This window comes from Phocoena sinus, chromosome 5 (genome assembly GCF_008692025.1).
Source record: "Phocoena sinus isolate mPhoSin1 chromosome 5, mPhoSin1.pri, whole genome shotgun sequence".
Taxonomy (NCBI): domain Eukaryota; kingdom Metazoa; phylum Chordata; class Mammalia; order Artiodactyla; family Phocoenidae; genus Phocoena; species Phocoena sinus.
In genome coordinates, this window is record NC_045767.1 from 32,217,259 (window position 1) to 32,233,748 (window position 16,490).

General features: G+C 37.7%; 1 protein-coding gene across 1 annotated transcript in view; it reads left to right on the plus strand.

Annotated features, from left to right (window-relative positions):
* Positions 1-16,490, plus strand: part of LOC116753920 (inverted formin-2-like) — a gene marked incomplete at its 3' end in the record, with an annotated part of 63,815 nt that overhangs the window by 43,319 nt on the left and 4,006 nt on the right. Inside the window, exon 3 of the mRNA XM_032631962.1 lies at positions 7,659-7,666. Coding sequence (XP_032487853.1) covers positions 7,659-7,666 — 8 coding nt within the window. The remainder of the gene's footprint in view (positions 1-7,658; positions 7,667-16,490) is intronic.

Here is a 16,490-nt window from a genome sequence, read left to right on the forward strand (position 1 = left end):
GGTTGGGGTGTACGCCAGCTGTTAACCTGAATGGTGGTGCTTCTCTTCTTGTAAGTGACCCGGGATTGGAGTGTGACCTTGGGTGCAGTGCCAGTGAAACAGGCTCACATTTCATAACACATTTTGTAGGTTATCAATTATGGTGATAGTGCTTTATCAAGGTAGTGAAAAAGGAATGCAATCATGCAAGAAAATACTTCACGTTTGTTTGATCGCCCCCAAACCTCGAACACCATGAGCACGTGTGCAGACGTTCAGGAAGGCAGTCAGTGAACACCACGGTCCCTGCTGACAGCAGAGTCTGCAAACAATTGTTCACCCTACATCCTGCCCTACTAGAACTTCTCCTTGTAAGCTGCTCCCTCCTGCCCCGCAGTTCAGGAAACAGGAGGGACGTTTAAACAACTCATTCACTGGACCCTTCTCTTAAGCTTGAAAAAAATTTTTTTCTTGTATGTTTCTTAGGAAAGGGTAACCAAAAATTACCAAGCTGCAAAATCTTTGACATTCCAAAGCATCGCCTATGGTGCTGCCCATATTCGCAAAGCCTGGGCTGGGACTTTTTTTTTTAATCAAATTGTTTTTATTGAAGTATAGTTGATTTATAATGTTTTGTTAATTTCTGCTGTACAGCAAAGTGATTCAGTTATACATATATATATATATATATATATATATACATTATTTTTTAAATATTCTTTTCCATTATGGTTTATTATAGGATATATATATATATATATTTTTGGCTGCTTTGGGTCTTCATTGCTGTGCGTGGGCTTTCTCTAGTTGCAGCGAGTGAGAGGGTACTCTTTGTTGGCGGTGCGTGGGCTTCTCACTGCGGTGGCTTCTCTCGCTGTGGAGCACGGGCTCTAGGCATGCAGGTCTCAGTAGTTGCAGCACGTGGGCTTAGCAGTTGCAGCACGTGGGCGCTAGAGCGCCTGGGCTTCAGCAGTTGCAGTGCACGGGCTCTAGGGCGTGCGGGCTTCAGTAGTTGTGGTGCGTGGGCTCGGTAGTTGTGGCTTGCGGGCTCCAAAGCACAGGCTCAGTAGTTGTGGCACACGGGTCTAGTTGCTCTGTGGCATGTGGGATCTTCCCAGACCAGAGATCGAACCCGTGTCCCCGAATTGGCAGGCAGAGTCTTAACCACTGTGCCACCAGGGAAGTCCTATCATAGGAAATCAAATACAGTTCTCTGTGCTATACAGTAGGACTTTGCTGTTTATCCACTGGGTTTTTGTTTTTGATTAAGATTCTAACAATAATTCCAAGGAGTAGGTACCTTGTAAGATGTTTATTGTAAGTATGTAATTCAACATGCTTTGCATTTCACTTGGGAAGTGATTTCTTTTTCTTTTTAAATTTGGTGGATGGGAAGAATATAAACAGTTATGTGTTAAAACCTACCCCAATGAACCAGGGAAAAACTTATGGATTAGTAGAGGAAAGGGCTATCATTTCAAGTTATGTTTCTATGAGTTCAGCCATCAAATATTAAAAAAAAGTTGTTGCTTAAAAGCATTATTCATAGACTACCAGATGGATTATATATAATCTATTGTCTACAGATGTATTAGGTTAGAAGAGTAATAAATTCTCGGCTTTAAGTAAATACAAATCACAACCATGACTGCTACAGAATGAATCTGAATGAGCTGGAGAGGCAATGGACTAATTGTTTCAAAGGACAGAATGAGAACAAAAATATGGTAGGAATGCACAGTATATGTGAATTCTGCTCAATAGATGAACAACAGCCTCCTTTCCTAAAGCAGTAAATCTGAATTAATACTTATCCCATTATGTGCCTTAGTTCATAGAAAAATAACTTTGCTTTCCTCTGTTTCATCTGCCTAATCTTAAGAAAAATGGAAGATAATAATCTCGACAACTAGAAGTATGACCATGAAAAAAATGATTCTAAAGCCATTGGCAGATCCAGTGGATCCACAGAACTGAACAGTATGCAGTTTGAACAAATATTTCTCAAGTCCTACTGCCATGGGACTGTGAAGCTGGCCTTCTAGAGAGCACAGCCTGACCATTCTTATCCCCTAGCTAGTCTTGGACCATGAGACTGGATATAGCCAGCTGAACTAAACAGTCTAACCATAAAATGTGATATAAACAAGATGAGAAGAGACTCAGTCTTCCATAAATACTTCATCATTACTGTTACTGATTCTCCATTGCCCACTGATTCCCATTTTAAAAATCCAGATGGGGCTTCCCGGGTGGCGCAGTGGTTGAGAGTCCGCCTGCCGATGCAGGGGACACGGGTTCGTGCCCCAGTCCAGGAAGATCCCACATGCCGCAGAGCGGCTGGGCCTGTGAGCCATGGCCACCGAGTCTGCGCGTCCGGAGCCTGTGCTCCACAACAGGAGAGGCCACAACAGTGAGAGGCCCGCATACCGCAAAAAGAAAAAGAAAAAAAAAATCCAGATGATTCCATGCTAGAGTACAAGGAAAATGAGCACTTCTCAGCTGTGAAAATGAGCACTTCTCACTCAGCTGTGAAAATGGCATGAAGGTGAGAGGGTAAAATTCTGATGCTCATTCAGAGCCCAGATGATTCCAAATGCTTTGTACCATATTTTAATTGTTTCAAAATTAATTTTTCTTTGCAGTTACTTAGTTTTCAAGAAACTTAAGGACGCATTTCGGTAACATGCTAATATTTAAAGAATGATCCCTAAAAGTGTTGCTCCTAAGATTTATTAATTAATATTTGAGAAGGCTAATAAAGAAGGAAAGGGTTTGACCATGCTAATCACTGTTTTATTTAGAATTGTATACACAGTTCTTCTGATTTTATGGCTTGTGTTGATGCTTTTTTTGGTGTTATAGTTAAAGTACATTAGAGTATTATTAAAATAGAAAATGTTGGGAATACCCTGGCAGTCCAGCAGTTAGGACTCAGTGCTTTCACTGCAATAGCCTGGGTTTGATCCCTGGTTGGGGAAGTAAGATTCTGCAAGCCATGCAGCATGGTAAACAACAAGAAAGAAAGAAAGAGAGAGAGAGAGAAGGAAAGAAAGAAAAGAAAGGAAGAAAGAAAGAAAATGTTATGTAATTTCTCTATTCTAATATCTCACACTTTATATAAAGATTCTTTATAATCTCCCAACAAGTTGTGAAGTCTTTAAAAATAAAAAAAATTGCTGAGAACACAAAGTACATAACTTCTTCAGTAAACTGAAAGTTTCTGATATAGCTAGAATCAAGAAAAGAACTGTTAGTGTTGCAGATGACATGATACTACACATAGAAAATCCTAAAGATGCCACCAGAAAGCTACTAGAGCTCATCAATAAATTCAGTAAAGTTGCTGGATACAAAATTAATACACAGAAATCTGTTGCATTTCTATACACTAACAACGAACCATCAGAAAGAGAACTTAAGGAAACAGTCCCATTTATCATCACATCTAAAAGAATAAAATACCTAGGAATAAACCTACCTAAAGAGGCAAAAGACCTGTACTCCAAAAACTATAAGATGCTAATGAAAGAAATTGAAGACCACATAAATAGATGGACAGATATACCATGTTCTTGAATTGGAAGAATCGGTATTGTCAAAATGACCATATACCCAACACAGTCTATAGATTCAATGCAATTTCTTTCAAAATACCAATGGTATTTTTCACAGAACTATAGCAAATAATTTAAAAATCTGTATGGAAACACAAAAGACCCCAAATAGCCAAAATAATCTTAAGAGGAACAGAGCCGGAAGAATCAGACTCCCTGTATTCAGACTATACTACAAAGTGACAGTAATCAAAACAGTATGGGGACTTCCCTGGTGGTCCAGTGGAATCCACCTTACAATGCAGGGGACACAGGTTCAATCCCTGGTTAAGGAACTAAGATCCTACATGCTGTAGGGCAACTAAGCCCACACGCCACAACTACTACTACTGAGCTCATGTGCCTCATCTAGAGAGACTGCGGGCTGCAAATTACAGAGCCCACACACCCTGGAACCCATGCACCACAGCTAGAGAAGAGAAAACCCTCACTCCACAACTAGAGAGAAACCTGCACACCACAATGAAGAGCCTGTGTGCCGCAGTGAAAGATCCCGCATGCCTCAACGAAGATCCCACATGCTGCAACTAAGACCCGAGGCAGCCAAAAAAATAAAAAAACAAATACAAAATAAATAAATCTTAAAAAAAAACCAGTATGGTACTGGCACGAAAACAGACATATAGATCAATGAAACAGAATTGAGAGCCCAGAAGTAAATCCATGCACTTATGGCTGATTAATCTACCACAAAGGGTATGAGAATATACAATACAATGGAAAAAAGACCGTTTCTTCAATAAGTGGCACTGAGAAAACTGACAGCTACATGTAAAAGAATGAAATTAGAATATTCTCTAATACTGTATACACAGAGAAACTCAAAATGGATTAAATACCTAAATGTAAGACCAGAAAACATAAAACTCCTAGAAGAAAACAGGCAGGACACTCCTTGACATAAGTCATTTGACATAAATGTGTCTCCCCAAAGGAAACAAAAGCAAAAATAAACAAATGGGACCTAATTAAACTTAAAAACTTTTGTACAGCAAAGAAAACCATCAGCAAAATGAAAAGACAACCTACTGCATGGGAGATAATATTTGCAAATGATATGACCAATAAGAGTTTAATATACAAAATATATAAACAGCTCATATAACTCAATAACAAAAAAAGAAACAATCCAATTAAAAAGTGGGCAGAAGACCTGAATACACATTTTTCCAAGGAAGACACACAGATGGCTAATTACATTGCTAATCATTAGGGAAATGTAAATCAAAACCACAATAAGATGTCACCTCACACCTCTCAGAATGGCTATCATCAAAAAGATCACAACTGGGCTTCCCTGGTGGTACAGTGGTTAAGACTCTGCCTGCCAATGCAGGGGACACAGATTCGAGCCCTGGTCCAGGAAGATCCCACATGCCACGGAGCAACTAAGCCCGTGTGCCACAACTACTGAGCCTGTGCTCTGGTGTCCGCAAGCCACAACTACCGAGTCCACGCACCACAACTACTGAAGCCCACACACCCTAGAGCCCACGCACTGCAACTGCTGAAGCCCACGTGCTGCAATTACTGAGGCCCGTGTGCCACAACTACTGAGCCCGTGAGCCACAACTACCAAGACCCCGTGCCACAACTACTGAAGCCTGCTCTCCTAGAGCCTGTGCTCTGCAACAAGAGAAGCCACTGCAATGAGAAGGCTGTGCACCACAACGAAGAGTAGCCCCTGTTCGCCGCAACTAGAGAAAACCTGCGTGCAGCAACGAAGACCCAACGCAGCCAAAAATAAATAAATAAAATAAATAAATGTATTAAAAATAAAAAATACAACAAATTAGTGAACAGAACAAAAAAGAAGCAGACTCACAGGAATAGAGAACAAACTAGTGGTTACTAGCGGGGAGAGGGAAGAGGGGGCAAAGTAAGAATAGGGGAGTAAGAGGTTAAAAACTAACAGGTATAAAATAAGCTACAAGGTGGTGGGAGTTGCAAAATGATACAATCTCTTTGGAAAACCATTTATTAGTTTCTACTAGAGTCATGCTTCATGATACAGCAGTTCCACTTTTTATCCCCCAAAGAAATAAATGCATATACCCTCTCATTTGTACATTATATTCATAGCTGTTTTATTCATAATATCCAGAAGATGAAACAATGCAAGTGTTCAGCACACAAACAGATAAATAAACTGTGATAATTTACATAATGGAATACTACCCATCACTTTAAAACAAGATGGCTCCAACACAAGACGGAGAAATCTCACAGATACTCTATTGCGTGAAAGAAGCCAGGCACAAAAGAGTTCTAGTATGTGATTCCATTTATATACGGTTTAAGAACAAGCAAAACCAGAAGATGTTTTTAGAAGTCAGAACAGTGATCAACCCTTCAGGGAAAAGAGTGAAAAGTGCATGAGAGAATCTTATAGAGGGCAGGAAATATTCTGCAGTTTTATCTTAACGGTGGTTATTCAGATGTATACATATGTAAGAATTCAAACTATAATGCTTAAGATTAGTGCACTTTATGCACTTTGCTATATGTATGTTATTTACTCACTAAGTAAAATAAAGTTGGTCAGATCTGCAATCAATCAGTCAATCAGTCAATAAAATAAGCTACAAGGGTATATTGTACAACACAGGGAATGTAGCCAATATTTTATAGTAACTATAAATGAAGCATAAACTTTAAAATTGTGAATCACTGTATTGTATACCTATAACTTATATAATATTGTACTTCAATAAAATAGATAAAATAAAATAAAAACAAGTAAATGCTGAGAGCACAAGGTGCATAACTTCAATAAACTGAGAGGTTTCTGATACAGCTATAATCAAGAAAAGGAACTCCTGAAATAGTAACTAAAAATTAACTCTGCATATCCTATATGTTTCACATATGTCAATAAATTATAAGTCAGATGAAATCCAAAATTCTGTTAGTTATTTTAAAAAGAGGAGAGAACATCTAGATCCTGAGCTATTTTGGAGTTACAGCAATTGAGATACTAGTTTTACGTGTACAGTTGAGAGGCCTCATCTCCCTGCCTTGCTCCCACCAGCTGCCTTTATCTGAACACTCTTCATGGGACAGTGGGAAAAATGGAAAAAAGGATGGTCATTTGAAACTGTTTCTTCGGATTCCTTGGCAGAGGAACAAACTCACTGCCTAAAGTACCAGAAATTTTCAATAAGGCAATAATATATCTTTTTGATATGAGCCACGTTTATTTATAAAATATTAATATATTTTATTTGCTTAAAGAATAGGCCTTATTAACAAATGCTTTTTGGTGTTATGTTTATATCCTGATGCATAAAAACATAAACTCTATCTGCTAACTATGGGAATTAACTTCAATTAATTTGCAAGATTTGAAAGGATTTCAGATTTTTAAAAAAATTTTAGGTAAAGCACAACAATGTAATTTTTAGCCTACTGATTAATTCCAACACCTAAGGTTATGTTTCCTACAAAGATCCATGCTTGGACTTCGGATTGTAGATTTTCCACACCCAGCGCTTCTACATCATCCAATTCTCTGGAGGTCATTTCATAGGTTGCTAGAATCTCTTAGAAGGAGGAAAATTAGTCCATTGTTTTATTTCAGGAGTTCTAGTAACTGAGGTGATAAGAGCAGAAAACTCAATAACAAGTTTCTTTCATTATATTCTTTCAGGTGTTTTCACCCACGCTTCTTTTTACCCTTAGTTCTCAATATTATTTCTGCACAACTTTTGTAAGTTGCCCTAAGCAATAAAATAAGAAAAGTCTCAAGATATGGTCCACGTGTTCCAGGCAGTTTACACATAAAACAGTTAGTAAGACCACCTGAGGCTTGGCTGAGCCTTTCCAATGGGATTTGCCTCAGCTATGCTTTAATGAACAAACTTGTGATCAATGGCTTATAAAGTACTCTTGATTTGCACACCACTGAACAGCTTGGTCTACCTTCAGTCTATAATTTACTTCCGGAACTCCAAAGCGGTTTGACTGAACTGTCATTCTGGATAAAATGAGCTGTGTAAGTAGCAGGTAAGGTGAAGACTGCCAGCTGCCTACTAGATTCTGTTCCACCTTTTTAAATTATAGAGCTGCAGGTGAGTCATGGCTTACAGGCTAGGAGTGCTATTTTCAACCCCCCTGACAGCTAGTTATGGCCATGAATCTAAGGTCTCCCTAATAGAATAAAAATGGAAGTGATGTGTGCCATTTCCTGGTTCAGACTGTGAAACACTATATGTAAACTCCTCTGTGCTCTTTCCCATCTCCAGGAGTCAAACATGAACCATCCTGGGACCAGGTCTCAATCATGTAGGTAAGTAAAACACCCTAGACTATGGAGGAGAAGCAAGAGTCATTCATTCTTGCAGCTTATATTTACTGAATGTCTACTCTAGGCAGGCAGCATTCTAAATTCTGGGGATACATCAGTGAACAAAAGAGATCAAAGTCCCTGCTCCCTTTGAGCTCAAATGGACAATAAAATAATAAGTAAATATCATGCATTGTTTGTTAGAAATAAATGTTAAGGAGAAAAATAAAGCAGGGAAGGGAGACTTGAAATCTTGACTGGATATTAGGCAATTATAGGAAATTAAATGTGACCAAATAGTGGTGTAGACAAGGCAATGGGAGGAGGAGCTGTTGCATTCTGAATGTATGTTGAAGGGAGATCCAAGGAGGTTTGCTGAGGGACTGGAAATGGAGCATGGGAGAGATTAAAAAACAAAGGAGATAAAGTTAACGCCAAGACTTTTGAAAAACAGTGTTGCTGTTAAGTTAGAGTGGGAAGACCATAGGAGGGTTTGGAGGGAAATATCCATAACTCAGTTTTGTATATCAAGGTTGTGATGTCTATTAGACTCCAACGGAGGTGATCGGTGACCAGCAAAATATGGGTTTGCAGTTCAGAAGAGAGATCCAGTCTACAAGTATTCATTTGGAAGTCACCAATATTGTTGTTATTTAATACCATGAGACTGGACGAGATTACCTAGAGAATGAGTGCTACAGAAAAGTTGAATGGTCCAAGGACTGAAGTCTATACCTTCAGAGGTATGGCTGATGATGGACAACTAGTCCCACCCCCCAAAACTGAGAAAGAGCAGCAAGAAAGATAGGAAGTACACCAGGTAAGTGTGATGTCCTGATAGGCGAGTAAAAAAAGTTAGAGGGATGAAGAGAGCTTGGATCTCCAAATGACTCTGTGGGGCAGAGCAGCCCACTTGTTCACCCTGTGGGACTCTTAAATGAGAGAAAAATAGACTTCATTATTTTTAGTCCACTGAGGTTGTTGAGTCTTTGCTACAAAATTTTAAACTTTTCCTCTAATACTAGATATATAGCAAATAGTATCACCAGATAAATCTTTAACAACAAAATTAATATTTATAAAAATTTTTCAAACGTTAACTTGAAATGTGTGTGTGTGTGTGTTTGAAAGGTTTGAACATTTTAATGATTAAAAAAAATCATTTGGAGTTAACTGTACCACCAATTTTCTGGTCTTAGATTTAGAGAAGGACTTGTTTCTGGGCAAATAGAATCTATCTATCTATCTATCTATCATCTTTTTAGTTTATTTCTTGAGAACTAACCAGAGGAGAAATTGAGATGGTGAGAAATGACTGACTTGAAGAGCCCTTTTTGTGAACTTTGACCTTAGTTATCCTATGGTTCTGTTGTATTAATTCTCTTGACTTTCAAAGGTTAGCAGGTCTACCTCCTCAACCAAGTTCTACTAATAGTTCTGCCTGGAGGACTGAATGGAGACAAACTCATTTTTGACACCCATGAATTTGTCATGTAGTAGCTTTCAAGTTTTGTTTCTGTGCCTAGGTGTTTTACAGTGGGCACATATACACGACCTAATGACTAAATATTATATGAGGAAACTAAGATTTTTACCCAAAGTCTATTTGCTGTTATCCTTTTCCTCCTCCATCCTATTATTATCTCTTAACCTGAAAACTATGAGGATCTTTGCCACTGTTTTATAGCAGTGCAGATTTTTTACCCCCATAATCTTCCCTTTTGCCAAATAATTTCTGGCATGGTCCCAGTGTTTTTCAGGATCTAAATGCTATAAAGCAGCTCCTTTAAAGGATGACAGAGAACCCAGCAACAAGAACAAAACAGAGCAACGTTGCAAATGCAAAGCTGATTTTATAGAACATATACTAGGCAAACCTTGAATAGTAACCACACCTTTCGATCTGGCCAAAATGGAAAGATCCTACCTCAGAGAAATAAAGAGAATAAAATGTTCTGAGTAGTAGATTGCCAAATTTCTTTACCTTCTATCCAAGAACTGCATATTTCTAGAGTTTAAATGACATCATATATCATAAGCTGACACCTGGGTTTAGTGTCAGCTTAAACACACACCAGCTATGGACCTCGGGCTTTGAGGAAACACCAAAATTAAGGGAGTGAGCAAAACTGAAGGCTAAGGGGGAAGCCCATTCAGCGTGCTAGAAAATGATATCTTTTCAGGTTGCTGAGATTGAAGGGGTCAGAGCATTTCTCAAGCTCAGCTTCTGGAATCAGAAACATGAAAGTCAAGAGAAGCGACCAAGGGTTGCCAATTGAGTACTAGCAAGGAGGGTACACTCCAGAGAGATTGTCTAGAATAGGCGTTTGCCAGTAACCATCATGGGCCAGATGTGGGATGATACTTGAGGGGGTGCACTCTGCATATGCGATGATAAAACTTATACCAGAATTGTTTGATTCTTCCTTCATGTGTAAACTTATTCTTTCACTCATTCAACAAGCACTTTGACGTGAAAGACACAGAATTTGGCAGTGGACATAAAATGTTAAGCAGAGTAGACACGATTCCATCTTATCCTCATGGAATTTATAATTTAGTAGAGACCACAGATTTTAATCAAATTTATTTAATTTACAAACACATAGTGGTTACTGTTTGCCAGTTACATTGTTTTAAGCACTTTATAAATATTAACTTATTTAATACTCATTACAGCCTGTGAGGTAGGTATCAATATATTAACTTAATTTTATAGATGTATAGTGAAAACTTGCCCAAGGTCACACAGCTAGTGCATGTTAGAGCAGGATTTGAATCTAAGCTGTCTGGAAGTGAGGTCCAGGCTCTGAAACATTCATTTACAAACTCTCATCAGTGTTCTGTAGGAAAACTGCAATAGGGTGCAATAACAGCTTCTAACTAGGGGATCTTGATCTAATTTGGGGGGAAGACATGAAATTAGACCAGAAGTTCAAAAAAAGATGTGGTCATTGGTGTCAAGTGCTCCAGGTACTTCAAGCAATATGCAATTAAAAACAGGGCACTGTTTCTTGCAATAGGGAGGTCAGTGACAAACATGGTAAGGGCAGTTTCAGAAGATACATTGCTGGCAGCTCAGAGTTAATCGTTAGAGCTGCCCAAGAAGGAACGGGCTGCTCGGGGAGGTGGGGAGTTCCTCCTTTTGGAGATTTTCTGCAGAATAGGCTAGAAATCACCTACTACAGGCTTGGCACATAGTATGTGCCTAACAAATACATACTTACTAACTGGTAGGGAGTATTGATTTGATGATTCAACCAGATAACCTATAAGATCTCTTCCAACCTTATTTCACTATTCTGAATTTGTGGTAGCATAGTGGATTTGGCTATGCTGAAGCTTCCCTTTGCCCAATCAAAACCCTGGGAATCCAATTTGCATATAGTTAATGTCCTAATCTAAAGGACGGATACTCTATATCTTTTGTTAAAAATTTTGGCATGATTCTTATGGTAGTTACATATATGTTACTGTATAAAATCAATAAAATTGTATTAAAAGTAAATATACAGTCTTGACATTGATTTTGACCTGATTTTCCCCATCTTTTCTTTTCTTTTTTTTTTTTTTATAAATTTATTTATTGATTTATGGCTGCATTGGGTCTTCATTGTTGTGTGCGGGCTTTCTCTAGTTGTGGTGAGGGGGGCTACTCTTTGTTTTGGTGCATGGGCTTCTCATTGTGGTGGCTTCTCTTCTTGTGGAACACTAGGCGCATGGGCTCAGTAGTTGTGGCTTGAGGGCTCTAGGGCACTGGCTCAGTAGTTGTGGCACACGGGCTTAGTTGCTCCACAGCATATGGGATCTTCCTGCAACAGGGATTGAACCCATATCCCCTGCATTGGCAGGCGGATTCTTAACCACTGCACAACCAGGGAAGTCCCAATCTTTTCTTTTTTTTTAAAAAAAAAATTATTTATTTATTTGGCTGTGTTAGGTCTTAGTTCTGGCACGCGGGATTTTTGTTGTGGCATGTTGGATCTTTTAGTTGCGGCATGCGGGCTCTTAGTTGCGGCATGCATGCGGGACCTAGTTCCCTGACCAGGGATCGAACCTGGGCCCCCTGCATTGGGAGCGTGGAGTCTTAACCACTGGACCACCAGGGAAGTCCCATCCCCATCTTTTCCTAATGAGTTGCATTAGCAAAAAAGGGTAAATAGATTCTAGAAAACACACACAATGGTTGGCTGCAAATCCCATTCAAAGATTTACAATATTTGTTGCTCAGTTCTGTTCCAAAATATATATTTTGCTCACATTTTGAAATGTTTGACTTCAGGCTATCACACACGCTATAATCCTTGTCCCTGAACCTCTGCTTGGGGAAAGTGGCTATGAAGGAATTTCACTCTTATTCTCCTGTTTCCACAATTTCTGTATTTCATGGAAATTCTGGAAGGATACCAGTGGTGGCTCTGGTGTTTTAAAAACTGATTTGGATACCCAGCTGCCATGTCACTGCAAGAAAATCTAGAAGGCAAACAGGGAATGTGAATTCCTTGACACTTTGGGGAGAGAAAAGCATACATTAAGAGTTCCAGTAGAAAAAATATTTAAAGGTGGATTAGTTTAAACAGAACAAATAATGACACAGCTTAGCTGGTCCTCCATTTAGTGGTTCCTGCTGTGCCAGTATAAGAAAAGCTAATTTTATGATCTCTCAGTGATACCATCTGAGGTAGCAATGGAAAGGTTCCAGAATGCAAATTCACAGAGTGTGCTTCAAACTAAGACATATACTTCAGGATAAGTCATATATCTGCTGGAATGAAACTCCAGCAGGGTGGGTACCACTTCCGTGTCCCCAGCACCTACCATAGTCCCTCACTGATGGGTATGTAAGTGCTTTCTAATTTTTCTCAATTACAAACAATGCTCTACTAATATCCTTGTACATGTTTTTTGTGCACTTATTTGAGTAGGTCTGAAGAATAAATTTCTAGAAATTAAACTGCTGCTGATTAAAGAGTAAGCATACTTTACACTCCTATAGTTATTTCCAAAATTCCCTTCAAAGAAGTCACAAGAAACTACACTTTCTGAAATTTGTGTTTCAGAAATGTTGACTCAAGAATACAGTCACTAGGAAAAAGAGCAATGCTGGAGGTATCACGCTCCCTGACCTCAGACTACACTGCAAAGCTACAGTCATCAAAATAGCATGGTACTGGCAAAAAAACAGACACATAGATCAATGGGACAGAATAGAAAGCCCAGAAATAAACCCATGCACATATGGTCAATTAATCTACAACAAAGGAGGCAGAATATAAAATGGAGAAAAGACAGTTTCTTCAATAAATGGCACTGGGAAAACTGGACAACTACATGTGAAAGAATGAAATTAGAACATTTGCTCACACCATATAGAAAAATAAACTCAAAATGGATTAAAGACCTAAACATAAGACCAGAAACTAAATTATAGTTCATTTTCTTTTTTTCATTTTCTTTTTTAAATTTTTTTGTTTTTTTTTACATCTTTATTGGAATATAATTGCTTTACAGTGGTGTGTGAGTTTCTGCTTTATAACAAAGTGAATTAGTTATACATATACATATAACCCCATATCTCTTCCCTCTTGCGTCTCCATCCCTCCCTCATTTTCAAATCAAGCTTAAAGAGTGGACTTCATCAGAAATATGTGTTGGTGTATATTCTTTTTACAGGAAAAAATGATGGAAGATTTTTTAAAATAATACTTTTTAAAGAATCTGAACTGCAGATATGTCATGAAGTCTTTAATTTTCAAATACTCTTGTATCCTCAGAGCCTAACACGGTGCCTGGCCCTTGCAGGCCCTTGGTGAGGATTTATTCATGCTAAAGCAACAAGTTCTTTTGGTTCAAAATCTACCCCAGTGGGACTTCCCTGATGGTCCAATGGTTAAGACTCCATGCTTCTACTGCAGGGGGCACAGGTTTGGCCCTGGTGGGGGAACTAAGACCAAAAAAAAAAAAAAATCTGCCATTTTATTTGGTAATATGTGGGTCTGTGTTATCAGTCCTCCTGCATATTAAACCGTCTTGGTGATTTAAAATATGCCAATGCTCAGGCCTCACAGCAGGGCAATTCAGTACCTCATTTTGTATTATTTAAAAGCTTTCCAGGTGATTTTAATGTGTGCTGGGGTTGAGAACCACCCCAGCAGGTCAAGGTTTTGGGAAATTTATTTTAACATTTACCTGATTACAGGTTTTCATTTCTCAATCATTTATCTTTAACAACTTAGGTTTCCTATGAGATTTAATGTAGGCATTTGCCCAATCTTTTTTAAGCCAAGAGAAAATAGTTTCTCTACCTTCTCCTCCTTCCCACTTTTATTCAGTACATTTAAAAATTCAGTGTGAGAAAGATTTTGTAGGTTACAGAGTTTTGCTCTCTTAGCTGTTGTCTTACCCCCTGGGTTTATCTGGTCACTGGTATGGAAATTAGCTCTAGAAATGATAGCTGACAAGTACACATGCATAGTTAGTGAGGGCCTCTCTTACAAATGTTATTTGTCATCCAACAAACAGTGGCTTTGGGACTTGAAACATTCAATGAGAGAGCAGAGTTAAAATTTAAAAGCTATTTAAAGTTCAAGGAGTTTTTCCTTTCAAAGGCAAGGCAAAGTTAAATTAAGGGGTTTAAAATCATAGTTCTGAGTGTGATGTTTTTAAAAAGACTTATTTTTGTAGCTAGTTTAGGGTATAGTTTTGCCTACACTGCCTTCTAATCTCTTTTCTTCCATAATCCTAGCCTGTTTTTATGACTGAAGGATAAGAAGTACCAGAATTAAAGGGCTTTTTGATGTACTTTTGTAGTAAAACATTGTATTCTTTCCATAGTAAGTGAAACAGCCACAAAAATTATGTTCCCACTTGTAAGATAAGTAGATGGATAATTACAGTGGTTTTAAGAAGAACTATCCCACACAAGAATATACACAAGAAAATGCTTATTTAGTGGATAAAAATATGCTATCAGTAGAGCACAAAATTTTGAGAAAATATTTGTTCTATAGGTATTAGCACTACTGGAAAATCATGAAAAACAGGTCACTTCAAATTATAAACGAGTACCCTTGTACTAAGTTTCTCAGGTACAAAGTGAAGAGAAAAATCGACTGTTTTATTAAGGAAAAAATCTAGTCAGCCAAACTAGATCACTTAGACTACCCAAATTCATTCCCTATTTGCCCACAGCCTACTAAAAAAATTGGAAGGAACTGTAAATGACTAATGATAGAGAAACAAATAATTATGGTACTACAACAGATGAATTATTATATAGATATTTATAGATGGATTATTGTATAACTATTAAAATAAGTTTGAAGGAAGTCTTACAACATGAAAATGTTTATAATACAATGCTAAGGCAAAAAGTAGAATACTTTATATGTAAAATTATGTGTTTATGGGGATGAGAAATGAAAGAGTTACATGAAAAAAGTAAAAACAGTTTCTTTGGGTGGTAGAAAAAGAGATAGTTTTTTTCCTTTTTTTGTCTTCTGTTATTATTATTATATTGTTTCTACAATAAATACAATAAAAATGATAACCTTTAAATAATTAATAGGAAGGATCAATATAAAAATAAATTCTTATCAGATTTATTGGTATCTCAATCTAGCCTTGATTTGCTATTTGTCCCTTCAAATAGACATTGAAAAATTATATGTGTGTTCATGTTGTTGGGACTAGGTGCTTTAAAGAGATGGTCCTTTAATAGGGAATGCTACAATGCTGAAAAAAATTATTGGCACATCACATTGTGGAAATTACTGGTATGGTGCCAACCCAAAAGATTCAGCACATTTGTCTTGACTTTAGACAAATTTCCATTTGTTTAAATTTCCCTTTTATCTAAGAAGGTCATAAAGAAAATTTTCAAATTTTTTCCTTCAATAAGTAGTATTTTCAAGTTGTAATGATAAAAAACCAAAGTGCCAAGGATGATAAAATAGCAGAATTATGATAAGACATATCTTTGCTAATCCTGAAGCAGGCTTTGAAGCACAAGAAGACCTTGGCCAGGTACAGAGGAAATGGGCCCAGGTATTCAAGTAATAGCTTGACCCAAAAGATGAAAACAGGCATGGCCCAGAGTATGCAGGGTTCTGAGAGATCCATATAACTTGAACAGAAGGTGTCTGTTGTGATGTAACGGAAAATAAGTTTAGATAGGTAGAAGACTGGGGGAGAGAAGGACAGGCTTTGAAAGCCAGGCAGAAAAGAGTTCAGATTGAATGCATTAAATTGGATTGACTGAAATAAGGAGACACTTGAAGATCCTCAGCCAGGAAATGAGAAAAAGTGAACAGTTGTTTTTTTTTTACCAGGATGGGGAGGCATGTTCTTATCCAATTCTGTGGCAGGGGCAAGAAGGAGCATGTTCAGTTTGAAAACAAAACAGCATTTTGTCTCATTGCTTTAAATTGTTTTTAGTTACAAAGTTTGCTTCATTTCAATCTCCAAATAAAATTAAAATAATACATGGGTTTGTTTGTTTATCAAATGCAATCATGTTTTAAAAATGATTGAAAAACACAGAATATAAGGTCATGTATAAGCTACTTTTCACTAGTATATGTAAAAAATGAGATATAATAGACACTTAC